This window comes from Peromyscus californicus, unplaced genomic scaffold, assembly GCF_007827085.1.
Source record: "Peromyscus californicus insignis strain IS unplaced genomic scaffold, ASM782708v3 Scaffold_11__1_contigs__length_118956290, whole genome shotgun sequence".
Classification (NCBI taxonomy): Eukaryota; Metazoa; Chordata; class Mammalia; order Rodentia; family Cricetidae; genus Peromyscus; species Peromyscus californicus.
Window position 1 is genome coordinate 102420378 of NW_026294402.1, and position 26143 is coordinate 102446520.

The window sequence follows — 26143 nt, forward strand, 5'->3', positions numbered from 1 at the left end:
ACACCTGCCCGCCCCCACCCCAGGGGCCTTTCCCAGGCTCGCAGGTGGTATAGCACCTGGCAGTTGCTCTGTGAGAGGTCCTGGGGATGGACAGTATGGACAGTCAGAAAGCAGAGTGCAAAACCGGGGGGCAAGCTCCCCAAGCTGCAAGCAGGTGCAGCAGCTGCTGTCGTCAACAGGACACTCCCTAGAGAAGAGCCCCCCACTCTCCAAGACACCTGCATAGTCCAGAAACACGTCCTCCCCAGCTGGTCGGGGTACTGTGTGTGGTGCTTCTGAGTCAGCCTCTTCCAGTCTCCTCGACATATAAAGGAGCTATGGGACCCCTCACCCCACTCTCAGTACAAACTCAGCTTATCTCTCTTCTAGGCCACCCATGGCTCCAAGGGTTCTAGGCTTTGCGAAGACCCTGCTTGGTATCTCAGGGGAAGACCTGGTCCCTTAGTGTCCCATCCAGAAGGCTGGATGGAGGCTTATAGAACTTAAGCTCTGCCTCTCAGCTCATCCGAGTCTGTACCGTACCCCCAACCCCTCCAGGTATGTCCCCACTGGGGGCCAATGGAACATGGTCATGGTCTCTGACATGGTCAACTCTGTAGTGTTAGTAATCTTTCTCATTCTAGTGGCAAAGGCTGCATACTGACGCCATAGAACCAGGATGGAGTAAAGGAACTCACTGATAAGGGCTGAGGCTGTGTCCAGCTTGGGGTCATATGGACATTTGCCCTTCCCTGACTCGAGTCTCTCGGGCTCCAGGTAGAAGATGTAATCCTGCAGGGTAGAGAGGGGCTCAGCACATCCAGGCAAGTCCCACAGACAAGAAGACTAAATTTCATAAGGTTCCTAGGGCAAGAATGAGCCCAAAGGGACACCCTGAGTCCACCCCCTCCACACGCCCACAGGGTCCCCAGGGAAAGTCAGCCAGGTCTCCTGGGGCAGGTCCATGGTATTTCCAAGGGAAATAATTTCTGATCTTATGCCCCAGGCAAGCACTAAGAATCAAGTCTTGGCCGGGTGGTGGTGGCGCACGCCTTTAACCCCAGCACTCGGGAGGCAGAGCCAGGCGAATCTCTGTGAGTTCGAGGCCAGCCTGGGCTACCAAGTGAGTTCTAGGAAAGGCACAAAGCTACACAGAGAAACCCTGTCTCGAAAAACCAAAAAAAAAAAAAAAAGAATCAAGTCTCAGAGGTCCAGGTCTTAGGGATCACAGGCTGGGCTTATACGGGCTAAGTCTCTCCGTGCCAACTAGCTCAGGAAGATGCCTGCTAAACCCCGTTGGGCTCCAGAGGCCAGACACTTGGAGCTACAGCTGCCTACCCTGGGCCAGTGAGGGGCTGCAGACCTGGAAGGGCAGGGGGTGCAGCTCAAGGGCCCCGGGTCCTGTTCTCCTAGCATCAGGTCCAAACAGGGAGCTCTAAGGTATGTCTCCAGACTTTTTGCTCTACCTGTGAACCTCAGGATAGACCAAAAGGTCACGGATTTTCTGTTCCGCCACATCTCCCCAGAGAGCCAAGTTTGGGGGGTGGGGAGAGATGAGACTGTGGAAATCACAAAACTAACAGCCATCTATCCCCACTCCACCCACTTCACCCCAGGAGATGCTAGGAGGGAGGCCTGTGACATCTCTGGGACCAGGGTGAGCTCACAGGCCTGGTGGGGTGGGAAAAGGAAGGAGAGGGAAGAGGAGAGACGCACAGAGGAAGTGGCGGCAGGCAGCAGGATGGCGATGGGAAGGTGCACACGGGGCTGCTTTCACTTACACTCTGCACACGTAGCTTCCTGTACACACAGGGGCTGCACACAGATCGGCAGACAACACAGCCAGCACATATAACCCACTGCTCATCCTAAATGTACACACACAGACTCTAGATAGCCTTAGACTTTCAGCACTCCCCACCAGGAAGACACACACACACACACACACACACACCCAGTCATGCACAAACATGTAACCTCATACACACCCACATGCTGTCATTCACCGGCAGCCTCTGCCCCCCTGCCCGCCCCTGCCCAGCCCCAACTCGCCTTACCCAGCCCAGCCCCCCAGTCTTGACTAACGGACAGACACACTACCTCAAAGGAGAGCCCCCATATGTGACTGTGCCGGACACTTGTATTTACTACATGACCCACAGGAGGCATGGGAACAGACACATAGGAGTCACGTGCCAGACCCACTATGGATAATAAGAAGTGACCACAAGCATGTGCCGGCACGTGCTCATGTGTGTCTTCACACGTGTTCTCAGGACTGAGGCATGACTGTCCTCTCTTCCCCACCTGGTGGCGTCAGGATTCCTTGCCTGCAGGGGTCCCACTGAGGCTGACAAGTGTCCACTGGAACTGCTTTCAGAACCTGAGGGCACTGCAGGGGAAGGGACGGGAATGGGGTAGGGGCATGAGGGAGAGGGGAGACGCTGGGGAGGCTGGCCTTGGGGCCAGGCCCAGGGTAAACTGAGCGCAGAGGTCATTTGGCTTGGCAAAAGACTAGAAGGATGAGGCCCACCTGGCGTGGGGCTGTGGGCGTTGGGCGGTCGGCACCATCTGTGGCCCTGCTGCCTCGGCCTCTGACCACCGGCGTCTGGGTCCATGGCGGGGCCTGAGAAGATGAGGAATGAGAGAGAGGTTAGAGCTGGGGGTGGCAGGGGCTGGGGGAGCGGGCTTGGGCTGCCAGCCTCTCATACCACACAGGCCAGGATCACACATGAACACATGGGCCCCCAGAGAACGTATATGCACGTGTACACACACATACACACAGGCTTGGCACACGCCTGCACACGCATGTGCCCCTTATGTCCAGTCACTCTCCTACAAGCCCTACAAGGTTGCATCGACTCACATACATGCCCACATGGAAATGGAAAAGGGCAGAAGCAGGCAGGGTAGAGCAGCACAGCTGGGAAAGGGTCAGCTCCCCCGGCCCCGGGAGCAAGGGGAGGAGGGCAGTTCTCCCCCAGGCCACACGGTGGAAGCTGACCCAGGCTTCCAGCCTCCGGAGACCCAAGACCCCACCAGGCTCTCTGACTTGGCGGCTGGGTGAAGATCCACAGACACAGCCAAGAGAATTATTGCCCCGCATGGGGCAGATGCTTACTGTGCGCCAGACACAGTGTTAGCTGGAGAGCGCTAACTCACTGCCTCTTCCAACCTGTCAGAAGGGATCTGTGAGCCCCATCGCCAGGTGAGGAGACCGAGGCTCGGAGAATGGACAACTTACTCACCCCAGGTCACAGGGCTTGGAAGTGGTAAGGATGGGGCTCAAGTCCATCCTCCCATCAGGACCTTGGAATGAAGCCACCGGAGGGGACAGCACAGAGGCAGGAAGGGGCTTACCTGTGCGCGACGGCCACGGTTCACATAGGTGCACATGGGGTTGTAAGCACCGGTCCCGCACACATACAGATGTGTTCGGTTCCAGGGCTGGATGAGCCTGACGAAGTTCCCACACTCCCCCTGCGGCCAGATAGAAAGCTGTGTGGACGCCCGGTACCCGCCCGGTTCTACCCCTCTCCAAGGTCGCTGCCTCACCCTGGGGGGGGGGGGGGGGGCTCATTACACTCACGTTGCCGTCCTTGCCGGACAGTATGCACTCCTCAATGCGCTGTGGGGAGGCTGCCCAATGGATCTGCCAAAGATGGAGGTTAGAGGATGCAGCCTGCTGGCCGGACCCTGACCCTGGGCTCCATGCCCTTCACCCTGCCTGCCCCTCTTCCAGGCCAGCCCTTACAATGAGGGGCTCTCGGTTGATGTCATGCAGGTCCAGGGACAGCACGTAGTCCTTGCTGCCCACGTACATGCGGTCATGGTCCTCGTCCTTGAGCAGGATCCTGTAGTCTGTAGTGTTGAGCAGAAAGTTGAAGAAGTGGGCGGTACCTGTGGCCTTAAGTTCTGTGGATGAAGGGCAGGAACACCAGTTAGGGCCTTTGAGAGACCTACTCCCTCTGACAGAGAGGCACTGAGGCCACAGCTGTCCTAAACCTGCACTTCCTCTCCCAGGGCCTACTTATCTCCCTCTCCAGGTGCTGACAGCCATGGAGGAGAAAGTGGGACACGTGGGCAGGCCGGAGAAGGGGCCACACCCAAGGCTAAACCCTTGACTCACAGGCAGCCCAAGCTAATCCCCATGAAAGGGCCATGGGTGCAAGCCAGGGTGTGTGGTGGCATCAGAGTCTGCTCAGGTGGGGGTAGATGTTTCTACTCGGGGTGGGGCCAACTTCCCACAGGGGCCCGAAAGGGTTAATGAGCAGGTGGAAGTGGTGGTGGGGAAGGATGCGCTACAGACGCTGTAGGGTGTCAGAGCCTGGATACCCTGCCCTCACCCGAGCGGACCACCAGGCAGAAGACACAGCTGCTACACCGCAAGGTCCCCACCCGACCTGAAACAGGCTAGCCAGACACCAAAAAGGCCCGAAGGAGCCGTAACAGCCTACAGAACTTCAGTCTGTGGACCCCATAAGGCTGCTAATGGTGGGACTCCCGGCCTACGCGGAACTAGCCAGGAGGTGTCACTGTGGGAAAGGAGGCTCCCTCAGCAATGCTATGCATAGGAGCCTCATGCCAGGGGCTGAGGGCGGGCAGGTAGAGCGGGGCCTTCTGTTTCCCATCTGCCTGTGCGCAGCAGCCGCAGCTCCCATCCTCAGGACACTAAGGTAAAGCTTTTCCTGGGATGAACGGTAGGAAGCTCAGCGACAGGCCAATGACATGCACAGGACTCCTGGAAGCTTGCGAACCTGTCTGTGGGGGAGCTGAAAGGTCCACTGGGCAGGCCTGTCCCCTGCCCAACCCCAGCTATTTTTAGCTCAGGAGAGAGAAAATGATGATTGAGGGTCATGAATATTCACTAGCAAGGGGGGAGCTTAGGTGGCAACACACAGGACACATGTGTGGCACACACATGTAGCAGGTATGTAAATGTGTCCCGCAACAGATGAGGTGCTACTAGAGCATATATACCCACTCCCTGATTCCACAGCTGGCACCCAACTTCACAGGTGGGGCAATTGAGGGGGAGACCCGGACGAGGCACCTGGAGAGAGAACAGCTGAGGTCTGAAGCCCGGGGACACAGCCTGAAGGAGGCACCAGCAGGTGGCTGTCCCTGATTGGCCTGGCTCTGACTCCAACTGGTGTGTGGAGACCCTAGGGTAAGCTAGAGGGACTCTGTCTGAGACCAGCAAGCTGGTCAGGGCACATAAAGGGGCTGGGCTGGGCTGTGGAGGCAGGCCATCTGACAGTCTCCCGAGAGCCCGTGTCTGGTTCAGGGCCTTACTGTTTAGAACCGCAGGGCAAAGAGAAGCCTTGCCCTGCTCAGACCTGATTATGTACCAACAAGGGAATATAGGTGATGACCTTGGCCAGCCACTGGGACACAGGGACGCAGGGATGCCGAAAGATCAAAGGGCCGATCCCTGCCTGGCTATGGCCTCGCCCGCCTGTCCGGCGGCGCCTCTGAAGTCCTGGGCAGGGCAGCCTGGGCACCTGTCCTGCACCTGTTGCTGGGTCACTTGGAGTCTCCTCCTTGGCCACCCAGTCACAGTGACAACAGGAAAGTAAACACTCCCCCACCCCCAGGGCTGGGAAGTGGCCAGAGAGGAAGTGGGGCTGCCAGTGGAGCCCCCCCAGGCTGGGACAGTCTGCCAGAGGTTATTTATACCCTGGCTGGGGGCATGGCCTTGGCTGTGCCCTTATTCATCGTGCTACACTGGGGTCACTTCAGGGGCAATGGAAGAGAGGAGGGACACCTTCTAACGTCGCACCTAGGTCAGCAGGGGGAGATTCAGAGAGCTAGCCCCCAGGCACTCAAGCAGCCACAATCCCAAAGCCTTGTGCTTACACATCCTTACTCACTCTTGGCCTCATAATCTAGACCCTGTCCTAGGCTGTGCCATGATTGCCAGAGGCCAAGATCCAAGTCCAAACCAGCAATCTGCTCTCAGGGGCTCGCCTCCCTGTGAGAAAGACAACAGACATCACTGGGCAGGTGAGGAAAGAAAGTTCTAGAAAGGAGACAGAAGGCTCTCTTCGATCCAATATACACTGCCTCTGTATCTCCCTCAGCCTGTCCCTAGGTGGAGGGTGCCTCTCAGTCAGGCACCAACTACTCTCCTTGGAGCTCTGTGCTTACATCCAGCTTATAGGTGAGGACATCAGGGTATAGGAAAGGAAAGTGACCGGCAAACTGCATGAAGATTGATGTCTGAAGGTTAGGGAGCCCGTGGAAACCAGTCCCGGGGATAGAGGCTGCCTGCCAGGATGGAGAGCCGGAAGGTGACTCGTCCTCCATCATCAAGACAAATGATTCAGGACCCTAGGGACTCCTCTCGATGGCCTCAGGACATGGCGTCAATGGCTCTGGTATTATAGGACACTCTGGTGTCACAGGACATGATGCTTTAGTCACTGTGGAAATGGTGAGGAGGTGGAGAGCCCCGGGAGGCAATGCAGGCTGAAGAAGAGGGACGGAAGGTCAGAGATCCTTGGCTATGGCTCCATTTCCACGATGGGCCTTATTGACCCTCCCCCTGTTGAAATATCCTTGGCTCTCTGAGCTTCATTTTACAGTCGAGAACATTTCATGGGCCTCCTAAATCTGATATTCAAGGTGGCCCAGATGGATCCTGAGAGCTGTTATTCCTCTGGCCTCCCCAACACATCCCTGAAGGGCATTTGTCTCGAGGGGGACCAGAGAATGAATGGGCTGAGGTTCCCAGATCTTTTCCTGAGGAAGCAGGCTTCCTTCCAGATGTCACCATTACCTGAAGGACATCCACCTCCCACTCACATCCCTACTACCCCACTTCCTAGTGCTGGGGAGACGGCAAAGAGGGCCACAGGGACGGAAGGGGCTTCCTGTTGACTCAGCCCCAACCTCTGTATCACCAGCACGTTCCCCTAGCCCCATCCAGAAACACAGCTAAATCTCAATTCAACCCACAAAAACGGAAAGGCAGAGATGGGTAGTTCTCCAGACTCTAGAGAGAATCAGGTGTAGGGGGGTCTGTCTAGTCTTGCTAACTCACAGCTCGAGTGCTAATGCCACTCATGCTAGATGTCAGGAGAAAATGCAAATAAGAAGCCCCACAATGTCCCACATCCCAAGCAGCAGACAGGAAGACAGTGGTGCTCAAGATTATGAAGTAGAATTAGCTTCCTGACCTATCCTAACCTGGGTCCCACAGGGCAAACGCTCTGGGACTTCGATCTTCTCCCTAAGAAGCCTGGGTCAGAGTCAGAAGGAAGCTCAGGCAGGTACCCTTAGTTGACACCTGCAGATCCTGCAGGTCCAGGAGTCTTAATGGGACTTGGGCCAAAAGGTTCCAGGGGCCCGAGTGCCATCAGCGCATGTGGTACTGATGCAGACCCAGCCTGGCCATGTCTTCACACCAGTCTTGACCTCTGCTCAGTATGTCAGTATGTGATATAAGTTTTGAGCTTGTCAGGGGAGGGTGGTGGCCTGGGTGCTGTTTCCTGGGAAGAGCCCCACCCCCCTGCTCTCACCCAAGCTGGGCACAGGTTGGGCGGGGTGGCATCCGGGAAGGATTTTCCCGTCATGGGAAGGAAGAGCCTTTTCTGGCATCAGACACCTCATTTCCGCAGCCGTTCCCAGCTTCCAGACCTCTCCCTGTGGCTGTTAAGACACTGTCCTGGCCCAGAATGGCCTGGCCCAGGTCCAGAGGCAGGAACAATCTTATTGCCTTCGGGCTTGATCCTGGGGTCTCGGCTTCCTCGTCCCTGGGAAGCAATGGTTGATGCCTTACTTTAAAGAAGCCAGTAGGCGCGTCCACAGCCCTCACCAGAGACCCCAAGTGGGCGGGCCTCACATCCTGCTGTGTGTCTCTAGGACACCAGACCTGCACCAGCCAGGCAGGGGCTGCTGCAGAAAGAAGAGTCTTGGAGCAGAGGTGGGGTGCCCGCCCCCTTGGTTACAGCTCCACAAAGCACTCAGCTCTGACTGACAGCGTGACCTCCCCGAAAAGGGCTGGGGATGAGAGAATGATAGACAGGTCCCTGTAGCCCAGCTCTGACCTCTGACCTCCTGTGGGCTGGTGGCAACCCTAATCCCTGAGCTGAAGAGAAATGGGATTGGGCTGCCAGTCTAGATCTTTGTTAGTGCATCATCCACCAGGAAGACAGGCCTCATGACCTGAGGAGGGAAACTGAGGTAGACAAGAAGATAGATAGATAGATAGATAGATAGATAGATAGATAGATAGATAGACAGACAGACAGATAGATAGATAGATAGATAGATAGATAGATGTGTATGTATGTATGTATCTACATTACATATATATAAAGCGGTGACAGTTACGAAAGTGGCGGAGCCCAGGAAATCCCCACTCAGCATTCCCATGGGCTCCAGGGAAGGGTCACCCTTAGCATCTTCCACTCCTCCAAAGCTATGAGGGGCCCCAGAGGAAGGCCTGGGGGCTGGCTTGGCCCCCTGGCTCCCAGCCTAATCCTCTTTTAATGAGCGGCCAGCCGGAAGGCCTCAGCCCCTGGCCACAGCTCTTCAACCCTGGGAGCCCCAGCCAGGCTGGGTTGGGGGCAGGGCATCCCAGAAGCCTTAGTGTGTTCTATCTCCTAGTTCAGCATACTTACTCCACTCATACCCAAAGCCAAGACTTCAGCCACGGACCAGGTCAACTCTGGACCCATCAACAGCAGTGGTACCTGCCGATGCTGCCTCCCTTGGGCACTAATATATAATAGTATGTAATAAATACGGTCAAACTCAAGTTCTACTTGGGGCTGGGCAAGGGAGGCTGTCACTGCTGATGCCCTTTTTCCTAGAAGTCAGAATGAAGGTTTGGCCTTGGTGAGAAGCTGCACCTCCTTGGGGAGTAGACCATCCCAAACCAATCTCTGTCCCCATCCCCTTCCTGAGCAGGCATTCTAAGAGTCAGAAGCCTTCCCAGGATTCACAGGCACCGCGCCCCCACCAGGCAGGTGAGTCAGGTCGGTGCCAACAAAACCAATTACAGTCGCTCTCACCCAATTAGCAACTAATTATGGCCTCATAGTCCGTTCAACATAATTAACATGTAAATGACTCCGTGTGTTTATATTCAATAACCACTCTGATTGAATTTAATTTAAATGTCTGAACTGGGAACCCAGTTACCGTATTTCACCTACAGTTGCCACTTCCAGGAAACCTACTCCAGGGGAGCGGGCAGAGGAGTGAGCACTCCGGCTGCAGGTCCCTACATCCTTCGTACTTCTATCCCAGAGGAGCAAGGAGGTAGAAAGGTATCAATAGCCCCTGGTGGGACCCTCCAGATGGGAAACCCTCTAGAACCGGGGGCCGCTTCTTAGGGGCTACTGTAAACATCCCGGCTGTTCAGTAAACACCAAGCTCCAGTAAGAGCCGCCCAGATGGACTGAAGCTCCTCCACTCTTCCTTCCCATTTCAGGGGCTGGGGGCTGGGGCCAGCAGGCCCAGGCATGCCGTTCCCACGGCCGTTCTGCCCCACTGCCCACCTGCTCCGCCCAGGAGAGGGCGGACAAGGGACTAGGAACCAGCTCATCCCGAAGCCAGGAAGAGCCAAAGGGAAGGAGCAGCAAGGTCGCGACACGCCACTCAAGCACACACAAGCCCAGAAACAGAGGGTCCGCACCTTGTACTAAGGATGCCCAGTCAGGTCTGACCCTCTGCCCCAGCAGAGGAGGGCTCTCCAGACTAGAGGCCTTTCCTCACCCCTGCCTATGTCACGGCCCCATGCTGTCTGAGGATTTTAGGTCTAGGCTGTTGGACAGAGGCCAGGGGGTCCTACGGTACCCTTACCATGCGCAGCTGCCATGAAAACACACGTGGGCATTGGCCAAGTGTGCAGAAGCCAGAGCCCTGACTCGGCTTAAGGACGCAGCATAATTCAGAGACTCCCTGTGTAGGGGGTGGGAGAAGGTGGCCAGTGTAGGGTAACTAAGGCCAGGCAATCACAGCTTCCAAGAATGTGCCTCCAGAAATGTGAAAGGAAGGAGTAGCAAAAGGGGCCAGTCTGGGGAAACGCTGATCCATTTCTCAGGTAGAAAGAGTGAACCAAATCTTCAGAGGTCTCCAGTTCCAAAGGCCCAGGGACTCACCCCTCCTCCCACATTCCAGACCTGGCCGGAAACCCCTCACTCCTTCCTCCACCACAACCTCCTCCTCCACCCCATGACTGCAAAAGACAACAAACTCTCCATGGCTCATTTACTGCTATAAATCACCCAGACAGACAGGCCAGGATGGGAAGACAGGCTTGTGGGTGTCAAGACCCTCCCCCTGCCCTAGGCCCAGCCATCATCTCTGCTGTCCTCCTCCGACTCCCGTAGCAGGCCCTTCTTCCCACCACCGTTCCCCATCCCAGCCTCCACACCTTCACATTCTTATGGGGAAACTGAGACAGAGAAGCTCGGAGTCAGTTTGGGAGGTTGCAGTGGTGCTGTGTCAGGAAAGGGTTAAAATCACAGCAGCTCTGTTGTGGCCCCCTGGAGTGCCACCCACCTCATCTCTGATGCTGCAGAAGCCCACGAATCCCCCAAATTCTAACAGCTACTCTGCCTGTTGTCTATGGATCCCGAGGCCTTGGCTCACAGAGGAAAATGAGGGTACCACACCAGGTCCCCAGCGGGAAGAAATCAGGCTCTTGGCTAGCTATGGAGACTTCAGAGGAAAGATCAGGTCTGAGGAGGAAGTCAAGACACGGCGGCCTTTAGGGGAAGGGGAAGGTGGAGGAAGAAGGGAGCTGCTGGAGCTGCCGGAGCTGCTGGAGCTGCTGGAGCTGCTGGAGCTCCAGACTCCCAGCATTCCTGGTCCCTGGAAAGGGTTGATGCTTTGTGTCTGGCCCTGCTGTGTAGAGCCAGCCCTAGACAGCCGGTGCTTGCAAGCAGTGAGTATGCCACTGGGCCTAGCTGAGCCCACTCCCAGACCAGCAGCCACTGGCCAGGCTCTGTTCTTTGCGAGGTCAAGATCACAGGTCAGGGTCTGGAGCCCAGAAAGCCCTCTCCCTGGGGCTTGAGCCGCCTGGGTGGGAGCCTCAGGCCTGCCAAGCTCAGGCACCCACGTGAGCGGGGGCTTTGGATTCAGGCTGTATGTAGCCTTCTGGCACGCAAGGGCTCTGGCAAAGGCCCTCTTGCTATTTCTAAGAAAAATGCAGCAGGAATCCTCTCTGCTTCTCCATGGGCTCCCTTGAGGCAGGGCTCAGATTCCCAAGATAGCTCTGGGCCAGGCCAACAAACCTCCTCTTTGCCCCAGTGAGTAGCCTGAGGCAGGCCACCCTAAGACAAGCTGCAGAAGTCAGAACAGCATCCGTAGAGGGGGTCACTGCAGATGCCCAGGTGCTCAAGGCAGGCTCTGGGAGACGATTTCAGTGGGAGGCAGGTGCTTCAGGATACCTGCTTCCCACCAATGTATTTCTACCAGTGAAATTTTCCCACCACCTATATTTAGGACTCTGCCACAAGGAAACAGAGCTAAAGGCCACAGGGTGCTGGGTGGTTCGAACCCTGCCTCTGGCCCTCCTCTTTCCTCGCCGTACTCTTCTTTCCTCTGTTTGAGAGTCTGCCTCACCCATGAAACCTGCCTGCTTTACCCGCCCAAGGTAGGAATGCTCTCCCTCTTGACCCCTCTCCCCAGCAGTCCTTCCCAAGCCCCAGCTCCCTAACCAGAGGGCAGAATTCTGGAAGAGATTTGTGAGGAGACCTTGCGGCATTCCCCCATCAACCCTAGCCTGTCAGCCACCCTGGTCACTAAGATTTTCTTCTCTGCTGAGGACAGTGACAGTATCCACATAATTAATCCTCCCAACACCACAATGAAGTCAGAACTATCCCTGGCCGCATTTTCCAGAAGGCAGTGGGAACGGAGGCAAGTTCTCTGTATAGGGCCTATTGGTGATGATATAAGCGAGGCAGCCCTCAGGACACTCCTTCCAGGATGGGCCTGGCAGTACAGGCCGATAATCCCAGCCACCCCAGAGGCTGAGACAGGAGGATCTCAAATTCCAAGCCTGCCAGGCCTATAGTGGACGCTCTTTTCAGCGGGTTACCACCATTCCCACTTAGCAAAGGGGGAACCAGGACTCAGTGAGCCTAAGCATTTCCATAGAATCCACACAGCCACCAAGGGTAGAACTGGAGGGTGATGACACTCACATGATCCTCTAACTGAAGGAGGCACTGGGGGCCCCTAGTAGTCAGAGGCCAGGAAGTCAGGGCCCTGATGCCACCTTCCAAACTATCACTTCTGGAGAAGGAGAAGGGAGGTGCATACACACACAGGTGTGCAGGCAGCCAAGAACCTTCTTTGGGGTTCGCTACCTCCCAAGCCACAGGGTAAAAGATGGCTTTAGGGGCCCCGGGTGCGATCTGTATCTTGGCAGTTTCTCTTGAAATTCTTTACGATTACGAAGCCGTGAGAGCTGCCAGGGAACATGATTTCCTCCTGGAGCATGCACCAGCTCCCCACTCAGTGCCAAGGGAAGCTGGAGCCAGCAGGGTGGGGTGGGCTACATGCCAGAGCCTGAGACAAGGCCTGGGCTTCGGAAGGCCCTGCCAGTGCACCCCATCCAAAGCTTGGGATGAGTCTGGGTTAAAAGCTGAGGCTCCTGACCTGAGTGCCTCAAGTTGGGCCTCCTGCAATCACAGGGAGCCGGCCTCCATTTCCTCCAAAGCCAACTGTCATCCTGGCTCATCCTGGAATGCCTGCCTCTCCCTAGTTTAAGAGCTCCAAACCCACTGTAGCTGTCAAAGCCACCTGACCCCTGCCTAGCTTCCTGGTGCCACCACTGGCCTTAGCTCCTGTACCTCTTCCTCCTTCTTTTTTTTTTTTTTTTGGTTTTTCGAGACAGGGTTTCTCTGTGTAGCTTTGCGCCTCTCCTGGAACTCACTTGGTAGTCCAGGCTGGCCTCGAACTCACAGAGATCCGCCTGGCTCTGCCTCCCGAGTGCTGGGATTAAAGGCGTGCGCCACCACCGCCCGGCCTCTTCCTCCTTCTTACTTCTCAGCAATTAGAAGTTCCTCATAGAGTTTGGGGACTCAGGGAACCCCTAGGGGCCGGAGTGATACTCCAGCTCTCCAGCCCCACCCTTAGCCCTCAGTTAAGCCTGGGCCAAGGCTCTGTCAAGGCTTGCTTCAAGCCCTTACACCCGCAAGGGTGAATTGAAGTCAATGACTTGTGAATACTCCTTTCCTCCATTTCCAACAAGACATAGCAACCTGGTCCACTTATGCCACATGCAAATGATGTGAGTGGGCATTGACAGGTGGCAGGCAGTGATCAGCCCACAGAGCATTCTTCCTCACGGAGAAGCCAGGTGCGCCTGGAGTCAGAGCCGCCCCGGCTCTCACCTCAGCAGAGATGTCCACTTTCCTTCCCATGATTTGCCTCTTTCCTGATCTCTCTCGCACAGGGACCATTTGCTGCCTCCCCCTATCCCTCTACCTCAGTTTCCCTTGTACCCAGCTGCCTCATGTCACCACGAGATCCCTCTCTCCCACCAAACATTTCTCAGGCCCAAATCCTGGCCAAAGCCAGCCCAGACAGCAGTGGCATGCTGGGGTGGAGGGTTGGCTTCCTGGGGAAAAGTAAACATTCCCCACACAGAACAAAGGACCTGGCAGGGCCTGGCACCTCCCTGCTGCTGTTAGGGAGGCGGTGTCCAGGGTTAGGGTGGCCCTGGGTAGGGGAAGGCAGCTTTTCCACCCAAACTTGGCTTGTGATTCTGGGCAAAGGGGACTCCAGGCCCCATCAGGAGGGGCGGGGAGGGCTTACTGCCCAGGATCCCCAGCAAGCAACCAGAAGCAGAAAGAAAAGACACATCTGGTGCCCCTGGAAGGTGGTCCTACTCGGCTCCTTGTTTGTGCCTGGCATTCTCTGGGCGGCTAACGGAAGCCCAGGAGATGGACCACGGAAACCTCTCAGTCCAAATGAACTTGGCCCCTTCGCTCTCATGCCCTCCTGGCTCTAGACCTGGGGTGCCTGGGCGGATGGGTGGGCTGCAAGCTGGAAGCTGGTCCAATTCCTGCCTTTGTTCTTTTATCTTCTCTGGGCAGTGTGGCCCCTCACACCAGCACCTCTGCCTGGACCCAGTGGAAGTGGCGAGTTCTGCTATAACACCCAAAGCACATTAAGACAGGCATTTTCTCCCAAACTTGGCTCCCAGCTGTTGTAACCCTCCAAAGAGGAAGGAGAAACAGACTAATGAGCCCACGTCACCAGCAGTGCTTCTGAGAGCCACTCTCTATGCACCCCTTATGTGCACACTGGAAGGGAAGACCCCCCACACACAGTCCTTTCCAGTCCTGAGCTAGCTGTGAGACCCCAGTCTCCAGAAGTCAGTCTCCACTCCCCTCACACTTCTTGCGGACCTGAGCATCGAGCAGGAGAGAGATCACACAGGGCCTGGGTTCCTCAGTGGGGCCACCTAATAAGTGTTCTTCAGCTGGTCTCTTTATGTGCATTTCATCTTGTTTACTGCAGAGTTCCCAGGACTCGGCAAAGTAGAGCACACAGTAGGTGCTCAAGTACCCGCTAAACTGAGCTCCCATCCAAGCACAATACGAGGACATAAGGTCAGGTGAGAACAGGGAGGTCATTTTGGCTGAAGAACCTGCCTGGGCAAAGGCACAAAGTCCCAGGATGGGGTGGCCCCAAGCATCCCCCCACCCTACCCCAGGCCGGCACAGGCCCGGCACAGGCACAGCAAACAACACCGTAGGCCGGCTGCCAGGAAGCTGGGCTTTTAGTCACTGTGGGTGTCGGCTTCAGAGCTAATTGAGAGGGAATCGACCCAACTCGACGTGGGCGCCAGCAAGCCCAGGACACCAGGGTTCTATTTCTGGCCTTGTCTCTGCCTCCTGCCTGACCTTGGCCCTGCCCTTGCCCGAGCCTCAGTTTCTCTCCCTGGAAAACAGGAACAAAGCCTTTGCCCCTTTGCCCCTGAGGTTCGACAAGGTTTAAAAGGAGCACACAGGAGGCAGTCTTCTGCAAGCTTCTTGCTTTCTGGCATGTGTGTTAATAAAAATGATACCTTGCTGGGCAGTGGTGGCGCACGCCTTTAATCCTAGCACTCTGGAGACAGAGCCAGGGGGGTCTCTGTGAGTTCGAGGCCAGCCTGGGCTACAAAGTAAGTTCCAGGACAGGCACCAAAACTACACAGAGAAACCCTGTCTCGAAAAGCAATACCTAATGGGTCCTGAGGTGTGGTGGAGTTTAAGGCCCCTCCCTCCTCTTGTTGGGGGAGGAGACACTCCAATAGCCCCAGGCAGGGAGGTGAGGGGGGAACCGGCCCCTTCAAGATTTATTAAATCTGCTTTGAGGAATTCCACCAGGGAAGTATCAGGCGAGTAAATATCTCACCTTCCCAAGCCTGGGAAAGGAGGCCCTTTAGGAACCAGAACCGATTAACTCTTGTCTGCCCATCAGGACTAGTAAAGTTAACCAGCTCATTTCCCACTCCCTCATCCCTCCTCCAGGTGTGGATAGGATGAGGCCAGGGGCCCTGCCAGGGGGCCATATGGGGTGATGAGCTAGAGGCTGGGTTTCAGCCAAGCCTGAGGAAGGAAAGGTCAGTTCAGCCTTTCACCCAATATGGCTGCTGGGAAATCTGGCCAGCCTGGGTTGAACTGGCCCCACCCAGGGCAGGAGGCTGGCCAGCGCTGCTTCCAGCCAGAGGATGGCCAAGACAGAACTCAGCAGTAACCCTAGGTCCCCCAACCCAACACAGCCTGTGTTCTTCACCTATGTGGTGCACTCTATACACACACACACACACACACACACACACACACACACACTGTCCCTTGAGGAAGTGTCTAGCAGTCTAGCAAACAAATCACATATCCTGGATTGTCACTGTGTGTCATCTGCCAGGTGGGCGGGTGAAAGGTGATGAAGGAGGTACAGACTGCAGACCCCAGCCCGCCATTAAAACCTTCTAGTGATTTCCCGGAGTATTCACTGGGGAGCCGGGGTGCTAATGCCTTTCACAACAGTAGATGCCTTCCCTAAGCTCACCAAGTGCTCCATTTTCCACAATCCTCCCCACACAACACAGCCAACAGTCCCTTCCCTCAGGGACCCCGCAACGCCCACAGCCTCAAGTTCACAGGAACACTTATTCAGGTACTCACACTCCCGGCAGAACTGTTCCTGCCCCACAGCTGGCTGAGGCTCTGGTCTACCTCCCTGTCTGACCCTCAACCCTAGGAGCTGCCTGGGGGCAGACAGGCTAGACTTCAGCATATCTCCCCACTTATCAGCCAGAGCTCAAAGAATCCAGTAACTACCGTCTGTCTCCATCCTCTGGATCCCAGCCTTTCCCAACAGGTCCTGCTTTCTCTCTCCAGCTTTCCAGTCCCACGTGACTATACCGTTTGCCTTGTGCCCTGACCTCTATTCTTTCCTCAGTAGTGAAGCAAGTGCTGTGAGAAAGGATGGTGTGAGGGAGGAGCAAACAAGTCTCTGACCTTTGAATGACAGTCGGACCCGAGGTGTGGCCGGAAGCTGGTCCTGGATGGGGGTAGCTGGCCAGGCCCCAGTCAGCAGGGAAGCCCACAGGATGAGACCAGTGACGAGCATCGTGGAGGGGCCTAGGGCCCAGGAAGCAGGCTCCAGTTCTCTGGACACCTGGGAAGAGATCAAGATTAGAAGAATGTATGAGCCATGTCCCCAGTTCCTTTTTCTTTCCTTTTTCCTTTTTCTTTTTGAGACAGGGAACTTACTCCCTCCTGCCTTCATCTCCTGAGTGCTGGGATTATAAGACAGCAGCACCCTGCCTACCTTCCCTTGTTCAACCTCTGACCAAAGTACCTCAGTTTCCCTCCTCAACAAGGAGTGAGAGTTTCCAAGCTCACAACCTTCAACTCAGAAGAAACCTCATACTTTCTTCTGCCTTCTTTTGTCTAGGGACATGTCACCAGTGAGCCTGGAGTCCAGGCTGTGGCGGGCCACCTGGGAGCACCAGAACTGATGGAGCAGCTGGAGACACAAGCCTTAGCCTTCCTGTCCCCTCAGTTTCATGCTGGAGCACATGCAGATAATGGGAACCCTCTGTGGCTCACAGCAGGTTTCCACACTGTGCCCACAACCCTCAGAGTGGCCCCTCTCTTCCATCTCTAGGTCTGCTTGAGCCAATGCTCTCTTCCCAGGGCAGGAAAATCTGGACCTAATAATAGTGGAGAGGAATCATGGGAGAATGGAGAGCAAGAATGAGACACACTGTCAGCCTAGAGCAGGGGAGATGTCACCAGACGAAAAAGAAAAGTCAGAGAATAACAAGACTCACATTTACTAAAAAGGAGGAAGCAGGAAGCACCCAGGTTAGACAGGCAGAAGGACTTCCTCCATGGAAAAAGTACCAGCTCAGGGATCAGAAAGGGTGCCAGAATGGCCAGTGGACCGGTGATAAGCTGTGCACCAGCTACATCGCTCCCTTCAAAGTCACCCACATCCCTGGCAGGTCCAAATTTTAATACTCTGTTTTTCAAATATTGTCTCCCCAGGCAGGCTGGCTGTTGGGTAAACGCAGCTCAGCACCAGTTGTTGAAACATATTGCTCCCTCCCGATACAAATCCTTGCCAACTCCCACCCCCCACCCGAAGCACTGGGGGTGGGGGCATGAAGAATAACAGCCTCATCCCCCAGAGCTGCCCCGCTTATCCCCTTTCCCTTGGGAGGCAATATGACAGGCCCATTTTCAGGACACCAGGGTATGTGTGTGTTGGGATGGGGCGGGGTGCTGTGGCCTGTGACTCCCCCAGCCAGGGCTGTGCGGGGTGGAGACCAGGCCCAGTCTCCACTGTGGACTTCTAGACTCCAGTGCCCTCCTGAGACCCAGCCCTCGGCCCTGAAGCTGCTTCTCCCTGCCACCGAGGCAAACCACTTGGAGGTTCCTCAGACAGGAAGTGCAGCTTCAGCTGACTCCTCCAGAGGTGCTCTCTGAGTGCCTGGCACACCTCTCATTCCTCCAAGATCTCCCCATCCCAGATGCTCTCTCCCAGGGAGACTGGCTGACTGGGGGGGGGGGGGGGGACGACTCAGTCCCAGCCCCCTCCCTCAGTCTGCTGGGGGCACAAAGCTAGTGCTGACAGAATCCAAGGCAGGCTCCGGCAGGGAGGCAGGGGGATGAGGGCTGTGCAGCCTCCATCACCCTAAGGGTGCATTGGGAGGCCCCCATGAACCGTCCTGCACATATTCACATCCACACCTGCATGCCCACGCACGTCTTTACAAGCATGAGTTTGCTCAAGAACTTGACCTGCTAGTGGGGTGGGGCTCGAGGAAGCTAGGAGGGCAAGATGCTGTCTGCGTCTCCGAAAGCTTTGATCAGGGGGTTCATGTCAACAACCCCCCCATGACCTCATTTTTCCAGTGTCCATCTTCACAGTGACAAGGTCAGGGTCACCAAAGCTAGTGTTGGACTCACTCAAGGTGTCCAGGAAAGTAGGGGACCTTTCCATGAGGCTCCTACAGGGACCTCCCATAATTTTCTGGCCCTTGAAAGAGGTAAATGGGGGGTGATGAAGTCTGCTGGGGCCTCAAGACCACATCCAGGGTCCCTCTTTGGCAGCCTAGGGGTGGGGACAGAGGAGAGAGAAGGGTGAAGAAGAACGGGGAGGGGAGGGGGCGGGGGCTCCTGCAGTCCCTTTCCTTCAGCCAGCCCCTGGATACCGTCCATTTAGTCCTGGCCCCCTCAAAACCCCCAAGTCAGAATAAGCTCAGGTAGGTGGGCAGGGGAGGAACAGCCACCGCCACCTGGGAGCCCACCAGGAGGAAAATCCAAAAGGAGGAGAAGAAAGCTGGCGGGAGGGAAGGGAGGGAGGCAGCGGGCGGGAGGAGGAGAGAGGGAGGAGAGAGGGAGGGACGGAGGAGAGACGCCTGAACAAAGAAACGAGGAGCTGGGGCTGGCAAGGGGTGCAGGGAAGGGGCGGACAGAGGAAGGGGTCCAGAGGCACCTGGGGGCGGGACAGGGGGCCAGGTGGTCAAATTGTCCAGCCTGATCCAGACCTCCCAAGCTCATGTGTGTGTGTGTGTGTGTGTGTGTGTGTGTGTGTGTGTGCGCGCGCGCGCGCGTGTGTGTCGGGGGGAGCCTGTCTTAGCAAAGGGAGGTTGGCTCCTCTAGCTGAGAACTGCCTCGATCGGGAGGCAAGAACAGGACTGTGGGGGAACACAGGGAGGAAATTACTAACAGCACCCCACCAGCTCCTCAGCTACCCCCCCCACACCCCAAGACTCCTTCCTGGATCCTCAGCTTCCCCCTCCCCCAACACCTCATGGACCAGGAAGCAGACCTGCTGGGCCTGAAACCCCCTTTTGTGGCCAGAGTTTCCCAGTCAAGGTCACCTGGGCCAGGCTCCATCCCCACCCCACCCCCAAGGTATGCAGAGTAGCGGGGGCTGTGTCTGGGCTTCTGGCCTCCTCTCCAACCCCCACCTTCCTACTTCCGGGCCTGGCTCTTTTGGAACTAAGGGGGAACAGTGGGGGTGGATATGCCTGCATCCTTGCCTTACCCAGACAAGACAGTCCACCGGGTCTATCTAGGCACACCCCCCGGGCAGCCGGAGAAGCCCCTGCTCCATCCCACCCCTAGGTACAGTTTTCCCATATCTGTAACTAGGGTAGCGGACACTGGAGAAACAGAGCGAATTCAGGGGACCAGGAGTCCTTCCACCTGGCCCAGCTCCAGGGTGGACATGAGGGAGGTTTCAGTTTGTCCTCTTCCCAGATGTTAATGGACTGGTGGCAAAACGCACCTATTTCAAGAATAAGGACTTCGTGGTCCAGCTGGGCCCCCAGTCCCAGTTCCAAAGGATTCTTCATCTTGACACTTTCCTTGTCTCACCTGCTCTAGGCAACCCCCCGACCCCCCTTGTCCCTTGCCCACTTCACCACTAGGGCCCGTGGTTCAAACTGGGGCTTGACTGCAGGCTCTTCCAACTTACCAACACCTCACATACAGGGAGACCCCTAAATCCAAGCAGGACCAAGATGCAGTTGGGGGCCAGGAGGTCGGCAAAGGGCTGGAAGAAAAGCCACTTGGAGGCAGATCCTCACGCCCTGCTGTTCCGGGTGACCCTCCACATGGGGGCTTCCAGTTTAGACCTTCCCTTGAGGCTGACCTGGTCTTCAGACCAGGGCCATTGAGGCAGTGCATGCGCACCGATTGGGAAAGAGTGCTGCTGCAGGCGTCAGCAGAAGACTAAAACAGAAGGATCCAAACTCCCACTCTGCGAGGGTGAGGGTACCCACCCAAAACCTTGCGGGGGTGGAAAAAGTTAATTCTTCACACACTGGTGACCCGGCAGGCCACATCACTCAGTCACACATCTTTACACCGCCCGGGAGCTGCGGGGTTCCTGGACGCCGGGACAGGTATGAAGCACATCCTAGTCCTGGCGCCTGGTGCCCGCGGACAGTGCGCCACGGTTCGCCAGATCCTGCGCATTGTACACTTCTAAGGAGTTGCAGTACCGCGGGTCCCAGTGGGGTCGGGAGGTCGCGTTCCCTCTGTACTCACCTCGTCCACGGCGGCGGGGCCTGGGCGCCCGGGCAGCGGTGCCCGCCGCAGCAGCGAAGAGGTTCGCGTCGGGCCGGTCCGCTCTAGCGGCCCCCCGGGGCCACGGCCCTGTCCGCGCCCTCTTGCCTCTGAGCCTGAGCCGGGATCCGCACCGCAGCCGCGGCTTCACTGGTTCCACTGGCTTCGTGCACGTCAGCAGCCGAGGCCCCGGGCCCCAGCCCGGGCCATGGAAAGGCTCAGGGGTGCTCGGGGCCGCCTCCCCCGGGGCGGGCTACGGGCGCCCCCTGGCCTGCCCGCCGAGGGCGCATTCCCCGGTGCGGGGCGCGGGCGGCGGCGAGCGCTAGGCTACGGGGAGCCCTGCGCTGGGCTCGGCCGGATGGCGCTGCGCTCGCCTGGCTGCCTGACTGGGGCCCGGAGACCGCGCGGGGCTGCACGGGTCCTCGAGGCGTGCCTGGTTCTGCGCTGCGCTCGGGGCTCCCTGGACCGCTGCGGTTTGTTCCCTAGCTGCTCCGGTCTCGAGGCCGCTGGCGGGACGGGACGCTCGGAGCCGCGCGCGGAGAGCAGGCAATTGGCCGCCCGTGGGCGACATTTGCATAGCACGGCCCCGCCCCGCCGGGCCCGCCCGGCCCCACCCCCGGGGCGGGACCCTCCCGGCCGCCGCCCCGCCCCCGCTCCACCTGTCCGCGGGCTGGGCTCAGGGTTCCCAGGCGGTGGGCGACCCGCGCCAGGGGAGGCTGCTCTGCGCCCTGCACCCCCGCCCTGGCATCGCGGGCGGCGCCCCCGCCCCGCCCTGGCTTTGTCTCTCCGTGGATACACCGCGCACATCGCGCCTGGTGTTTACCCGGGCACGCAACTCCCTAGTGAGAAGGGCTGGAGCGCAGGGGAACAGCCAGCCTGCACTCACCTGCGCGCCCCCTTCCGCGTCCCTCCGTCCTGCTTGCAGCGAGCCCACGGCCCCGCTGCGAAGGACCTGGGACGGCCCGGGCCTCTCAGCAGGTGGCGGTACAGCCCCTGGGACGGTTGGCACTTCTGGACCTTCCGACAGATGGCTGCCTCCGGAGTAGGTCAAGACTGTGCAGCCCAGCCACTAGCTCTGTCCAGCTACCCAAATGCTCCAAGTAATCACCTCAACCACTAGTAAGTTCTATCTCAAGCCACGGGCTCCCACAGACTTTCCCTTTGCAGTGCCATATTCCAGAGAAACCAGATGATGAGTCAAGGCCTCCTGCCCTAAAAGGGGCACTTGCTTTCAAATAGCCTCAACAATTGAGCAAGAGCCTCCCTTGACCCCAGAAAGGGTCCCTCTGAGCAGCCCATCCCCCAAGGTCATGGCCCCATCAGCCAGAACCACTTCTCAGCCCTTCTCCACACACTCTGCGGTGGTCCCCAGAGGTTTTGGCCCTCTTTGTCCTCTGCTTCCTCCTGGTCCTCCATCGCCTTCCTATTCCTGCCTCCTACCTCCCCGTCCTCTCCTCCCTCCTCTCTCCTGTCCCTTTCTTCTCCCCTTCTCTTCCGTGTGCCCCCCTTCCTTCCCCTTTCATTCCCTTTCTCCTCTGCCTTCTCTTCTTCCCATGCCTGACCCCATTTGTCCCTTTTCCCTGCCCGTCTTCCTCTTCCTGCTCTTTCTTCTCCTCCTTTCTTTTTTCTCTTACTCTTCCTCCTCTGTCCACTTCTCTTCCTGGCTAAGACTCCGGGGAGATCCACTCTTCCTCGGACCCATTGACTGGGTGACTGTAAGTATTAGGTAGAAAGGGGTATCTGGACACTGCTGAGGCTCACCTGACTCAGGAGTGGGGTACCACCCGTATGCTTCCACGAGGAAGAGGGTATTTGAGGTGAGGAGACATCGGCCTGCTGTTTATGGTGACTGTAGTGAGTGACAGCACCTGATCTCCCTGTGTCATGCTTCATTCAAAACACTAACAAGAGGCTAGGTGTGGCGGCGTGGCATATGCCTTTAGCCTTTGATCCCAGCACTTCTTCGAGTTCCAGACCAGTTTGGTCTCCATGGTAAATTCCAAACCAGCCCGTGCTCTATAGTCAAGTCCTGTCTCAGAAAACAGATAAATGAACAAAAATCACACACACTCAGAGGGCTAAGGGTGTTGCTCAGTGGTAGAGCATAGGCTTTAGCATGTGCAAGGCTGTGAGTTCAATCTGCAGTACCAGAAGTAAGTAAATCACTGCGATAGCCAGCCTGCCTCATCCTCACTGGTCCGCACGAGGGCCTCCTTTGTGGTTACCACCTGGGCACCACCATCACCATGGCAGCTTGGGCACCATGACTACTCACTCACCATGTTTAAGTGGCTATCACCAGGGGCTGGAGAGATGGCTCAGTGGCTAAGAGCAGTGGCTGCTCTTCCAGAGGTGCTAGGTCCAATTCCCAGTAACCACATGGTGGCTCACAACCATCTGTAATGGGATCCGATGCCCTCTTTTGTCTGATGCCCTCTTCTGTCATGCAGGCATACATGCAAATAGAGCACTCATATACATAAAATACACAAATTGATAATTTTTTCAAGTGGCTATTGTAGCCAGGTGTAGTGGTGCACACCTTTAATCCCAGCACTCCGGACACTGCAGAGGCAGTGGTATCTGTGAGTTCAAGGCCAGCCTGGTCTACAGAGTGAGTTCCAGGACAGCCAGAGCCACACAGAGAGACCCCTGTCTCGAAAAAAAAAAAACAAAACAACAACAAAAAGTGCCTATTGCCATTGCTATGGCTTCCAGGACCATCTCTTCCATAGTCTCCACCTGTTGCCTCACACCCCTTCTCTCCCCAGCATCCTCGTGGTCACAAGGCAGAACTGTAAGGGGATGGTGGAGCTCCAAGTTCAGGGTTGGAAAGGGCAGCTCTCAGCTGATCTGTTCATGTGAAGATCCAACCACTCAGACACACAGAACAGCCTGTTGCACAAAGGCCTCAGGTGATGGGAAGACAAGAGGGGGCCAGAGAAGGGGAGGAACAAGAATTGAACCTTACTGTGCAGAGTGGAAGGCCAAGTGCCCCCTAAGCTGTTCAAGAGGGCTGAATAAATTATTTAATATTTTAAAAATTGAGTATCTGAATATTGATAAGCATGGAGGCACACATTTGCAGTCCCAGCAGTTGGGAGGTAGAGGCAGGACAATCAGGAATTTGTGACCATCCTCAGCTACAAATGGAGGCTAGCCTGAGCTACATGAGAACCTATTTCAAAAACCCTGAATGAAAAGGAGGAAGAGGAGGAGGAAAAAACAAAAAATTCCCGAGTATTAAGCTGGTCCCAGAAGCACATGCCTAGAATCCCAACACCTCAGAGTCTGAGATAGATGACTTGAGAGTTAAAAGCTAGCTGGAGCTGCATAGGGAGGTACTGTCTACAGAAAACAAATACTAGCCAGGTGTGGTGGCATAGGCCTTTAATCCCAGCTCTCAGGAGGCTGAGGCTGGCAGATCTTTGTGAGGTAGAGTCCCATGCATCTCATGCTAGCCTCAGACTTGCTGGTAGCTTAGGATGACTTCAAGTGATCTTCTCCCTACCTCCACCTCCACAGTGCAGGGATTACAGCCATGTATCACCATGCCAGGTGCATGTGGTACTGAGGATCAAACCCAGGGCTTTGTGTTTGATTGTTAACTCTGTCAACTAAACTACATTCCCCACCCTGTAATGTGTTATTATATAGTACTATTTGAAGAAATACTATGTCGTTTCCTGCAATTTTGCCTTCAATTTTAGGGATTCAAAGAACCTTTAAAACCAGCCCTGGTTTAATTCCAGCATTTAGGAAGGCAGGCAGATTTATGTGAGTTTGAAGCCAGCCTGGTCTACATTGTAAGGTCCAGGCCAGGCGGGGCTACATAGAGAAGCAGGACCCATTGTCCCTACCATAGAACGGAGGAAAAGACTGAGAGAAGTGGGCAAGGCATATGCCCACCAGGCGGTGGTACCTGAAGAGAGGTTCAGTTGAGAGAAAGCCTACGGGCAGAAGGCCAGGCTCTGGTGCCCACAAGAAACCAAAGGCATGAAATAGACAGGTGCTCTGGGTTTGGCGGAGTGTTAGAACCCCAAGCCTCACTTGAACAGAACTCTCTATATCTGAATGTACTGAATGGCTAGAGAGCAAGTCTATGTAGCACCAGATCTAAAGATAACATGAGCCAGGAAGCCCAGAGGTGAGAGAGCTCACATCCTACCTGGTTCAATGGACTGGCATTCTTCTCCCTACTACTCCCTGATACCAGAGTTCTCTGGTCACCCTCCCCCTCCCACCCATTAGCTGTTCAAGTTCATTGAGAGGATGCCCTAGGGGTAAAGGAATCACCAGCCAGGCCTCTGTCCCTTCTCTGTAAGACCCCCAGCTCTAGGCATGCCATGCATCTTCTGTAGCTCCCACTCCAGTCACGTGACAGGGTCAGGGGAGGGCATTCAGCCAGCCAGTTAGCCTGTCCTGATGGTTGCTTGCTTGTGCCTTTTTGCACCTTCTGGGATTTCCAGGTGGGCAGGAACTGGCTTAGTCCTGCTGGGTGATGGTGCTCCCTAAAAGCAAGAGGAAAGCTCCTCCCCCAGGTCCTCCAGCCCTTCAACCTGGCCCACACTGGTTTTTGGCAGATTTTGTGCCCGTTTCTCTTCCTCTAGCTCTTCCACGCTGTGCTATAACTGCACTGCAGCCTCTTGGCCTCCCGCTGCCTGTACATCCTCTATCTGGCTGCCAGGCCTACCGCGGGCTCGAGAGAGGAGCCTGTAGCCGCATCGCCCCAGCTAACCTGAGAGAGACCCAATACCTCAGCTCTCTGCATCTGAAGGCTGGACTTGGAAGACCTCAGAGACCCGCCACGCCCCTTGGACGAAGGTGGTGTCTACACTCCCTCCCCTGCACCAGTCTCCAGGGAACCTGTTTCCCGGGCCTAGCAGGCAGAGCAGGCCCTGGCCCGCCCAGCATTGCTGGCTCAGATTTCCCTACTTTCTGGTTTTCTCATCTCCCCTGCCCCAGGCGCCACTGCCTGCTCTCTCGCCCAGCCCCCACCCCCGGAACTGGAACCAGAGAGGGGGAGAATTGGGAAGGGGCCTAAGAGGAGGTGTGGGGCAGCCGGTTGGGCAGCACCGTGAGGGGGAGGCAGTGAGGAGTCACCCCTGGCCCAGGGCCAGGATGAGGTTTGGTTCAACCTCCTGCCCAGCCTGCCCCAGAGGCTGGCTAGGAGCCCATCAAACGCTAGAATGACCCACCTCCCTGGCTGCTTACCAGCCTTTCTGCTGCTGGTCCCTCACGAGGAATGTTCTTCCCAGGCATCTATGCCAGTCGAAATCCTGCACTTCCTCCAGGACTGAGCCTTTGGTCTCTTTCATCCATAGACACTGCCCCTTGCTGTCCCAGGGACTCAGCTCTCCTACCCTCCTCAGGCATCCCCGGCCTCTTCTAGAACCTCTGAACTCTCATTTTGGAGCCTTCCCACATGTGGATCCCTTGTATCTAGAATGCCTTTCCAGTTTCTTTCTAGATCCTTCGGGCCCCTGGGCTTATCACCCAGGAAGCCAGTCCTGATGATGGATGAATCAGAGCTCCCCTCCCCGGGGTCCTAAAGGTCTCACACCCATCCAGTCACTAGGAGATCCTGAACTCTATTATCAGCAACTGCTGCCCGA

At 56.4% G+C, this 26143-nt stretch overlaps 1 protein-coding gene across 3 annotated transcripts in view; it reads right to left on the bottom strand.

Annotated features, from left to right (window-relative positions):
* Sema3f (semaphorin 3F) overlaps positions 1 to 21020 on the bottom strand; it is a 28697-nt gene extending 7677 nt beyond the window's left edge. Inside the window, exons 1-7 of one of the 3 annotated variants that reach the window (XM_052720210.1) lie at positions 20511 to 21020; positions 16461 to 16620; positions 3737 to 3897; positions 3572 to 3634; positions 3343 to 3462; positions 2513 to 2605; positions 678 to 771 (exon numbers count right to left, since the gene is read on the bottom strand). In XM_052720210.1, the coding sequence (XP_052576170.1) occupies positions 678 to 771; positions 2513 to 2605; positions 3343 to 3462; positions 3572 to 3634; positions 3737 to 3897; positions 16461 to 16572 (643 nt within the window). In that variant the 5' untranslated portion in view covers positions 16573 to 16620; positions 20511 to 21020. Of the gene's footprint in view, positions 1 to 677; positions 772 to 2512; positions 2606 to 3342; positions 3463 to 3571; positions 3635 to 3736; positions 3898 to 16460; positions 16621 to 19935; positions 20334 to 20510 lie in introns of those variants that run through there. The other 2 variants (XM_052720221.1, XM_052720225.1) reach the window with 2 other exon arrangements.
* Between the last annotated feature and the right edge of the window lie 5123 nt (positions 21021 to 26143).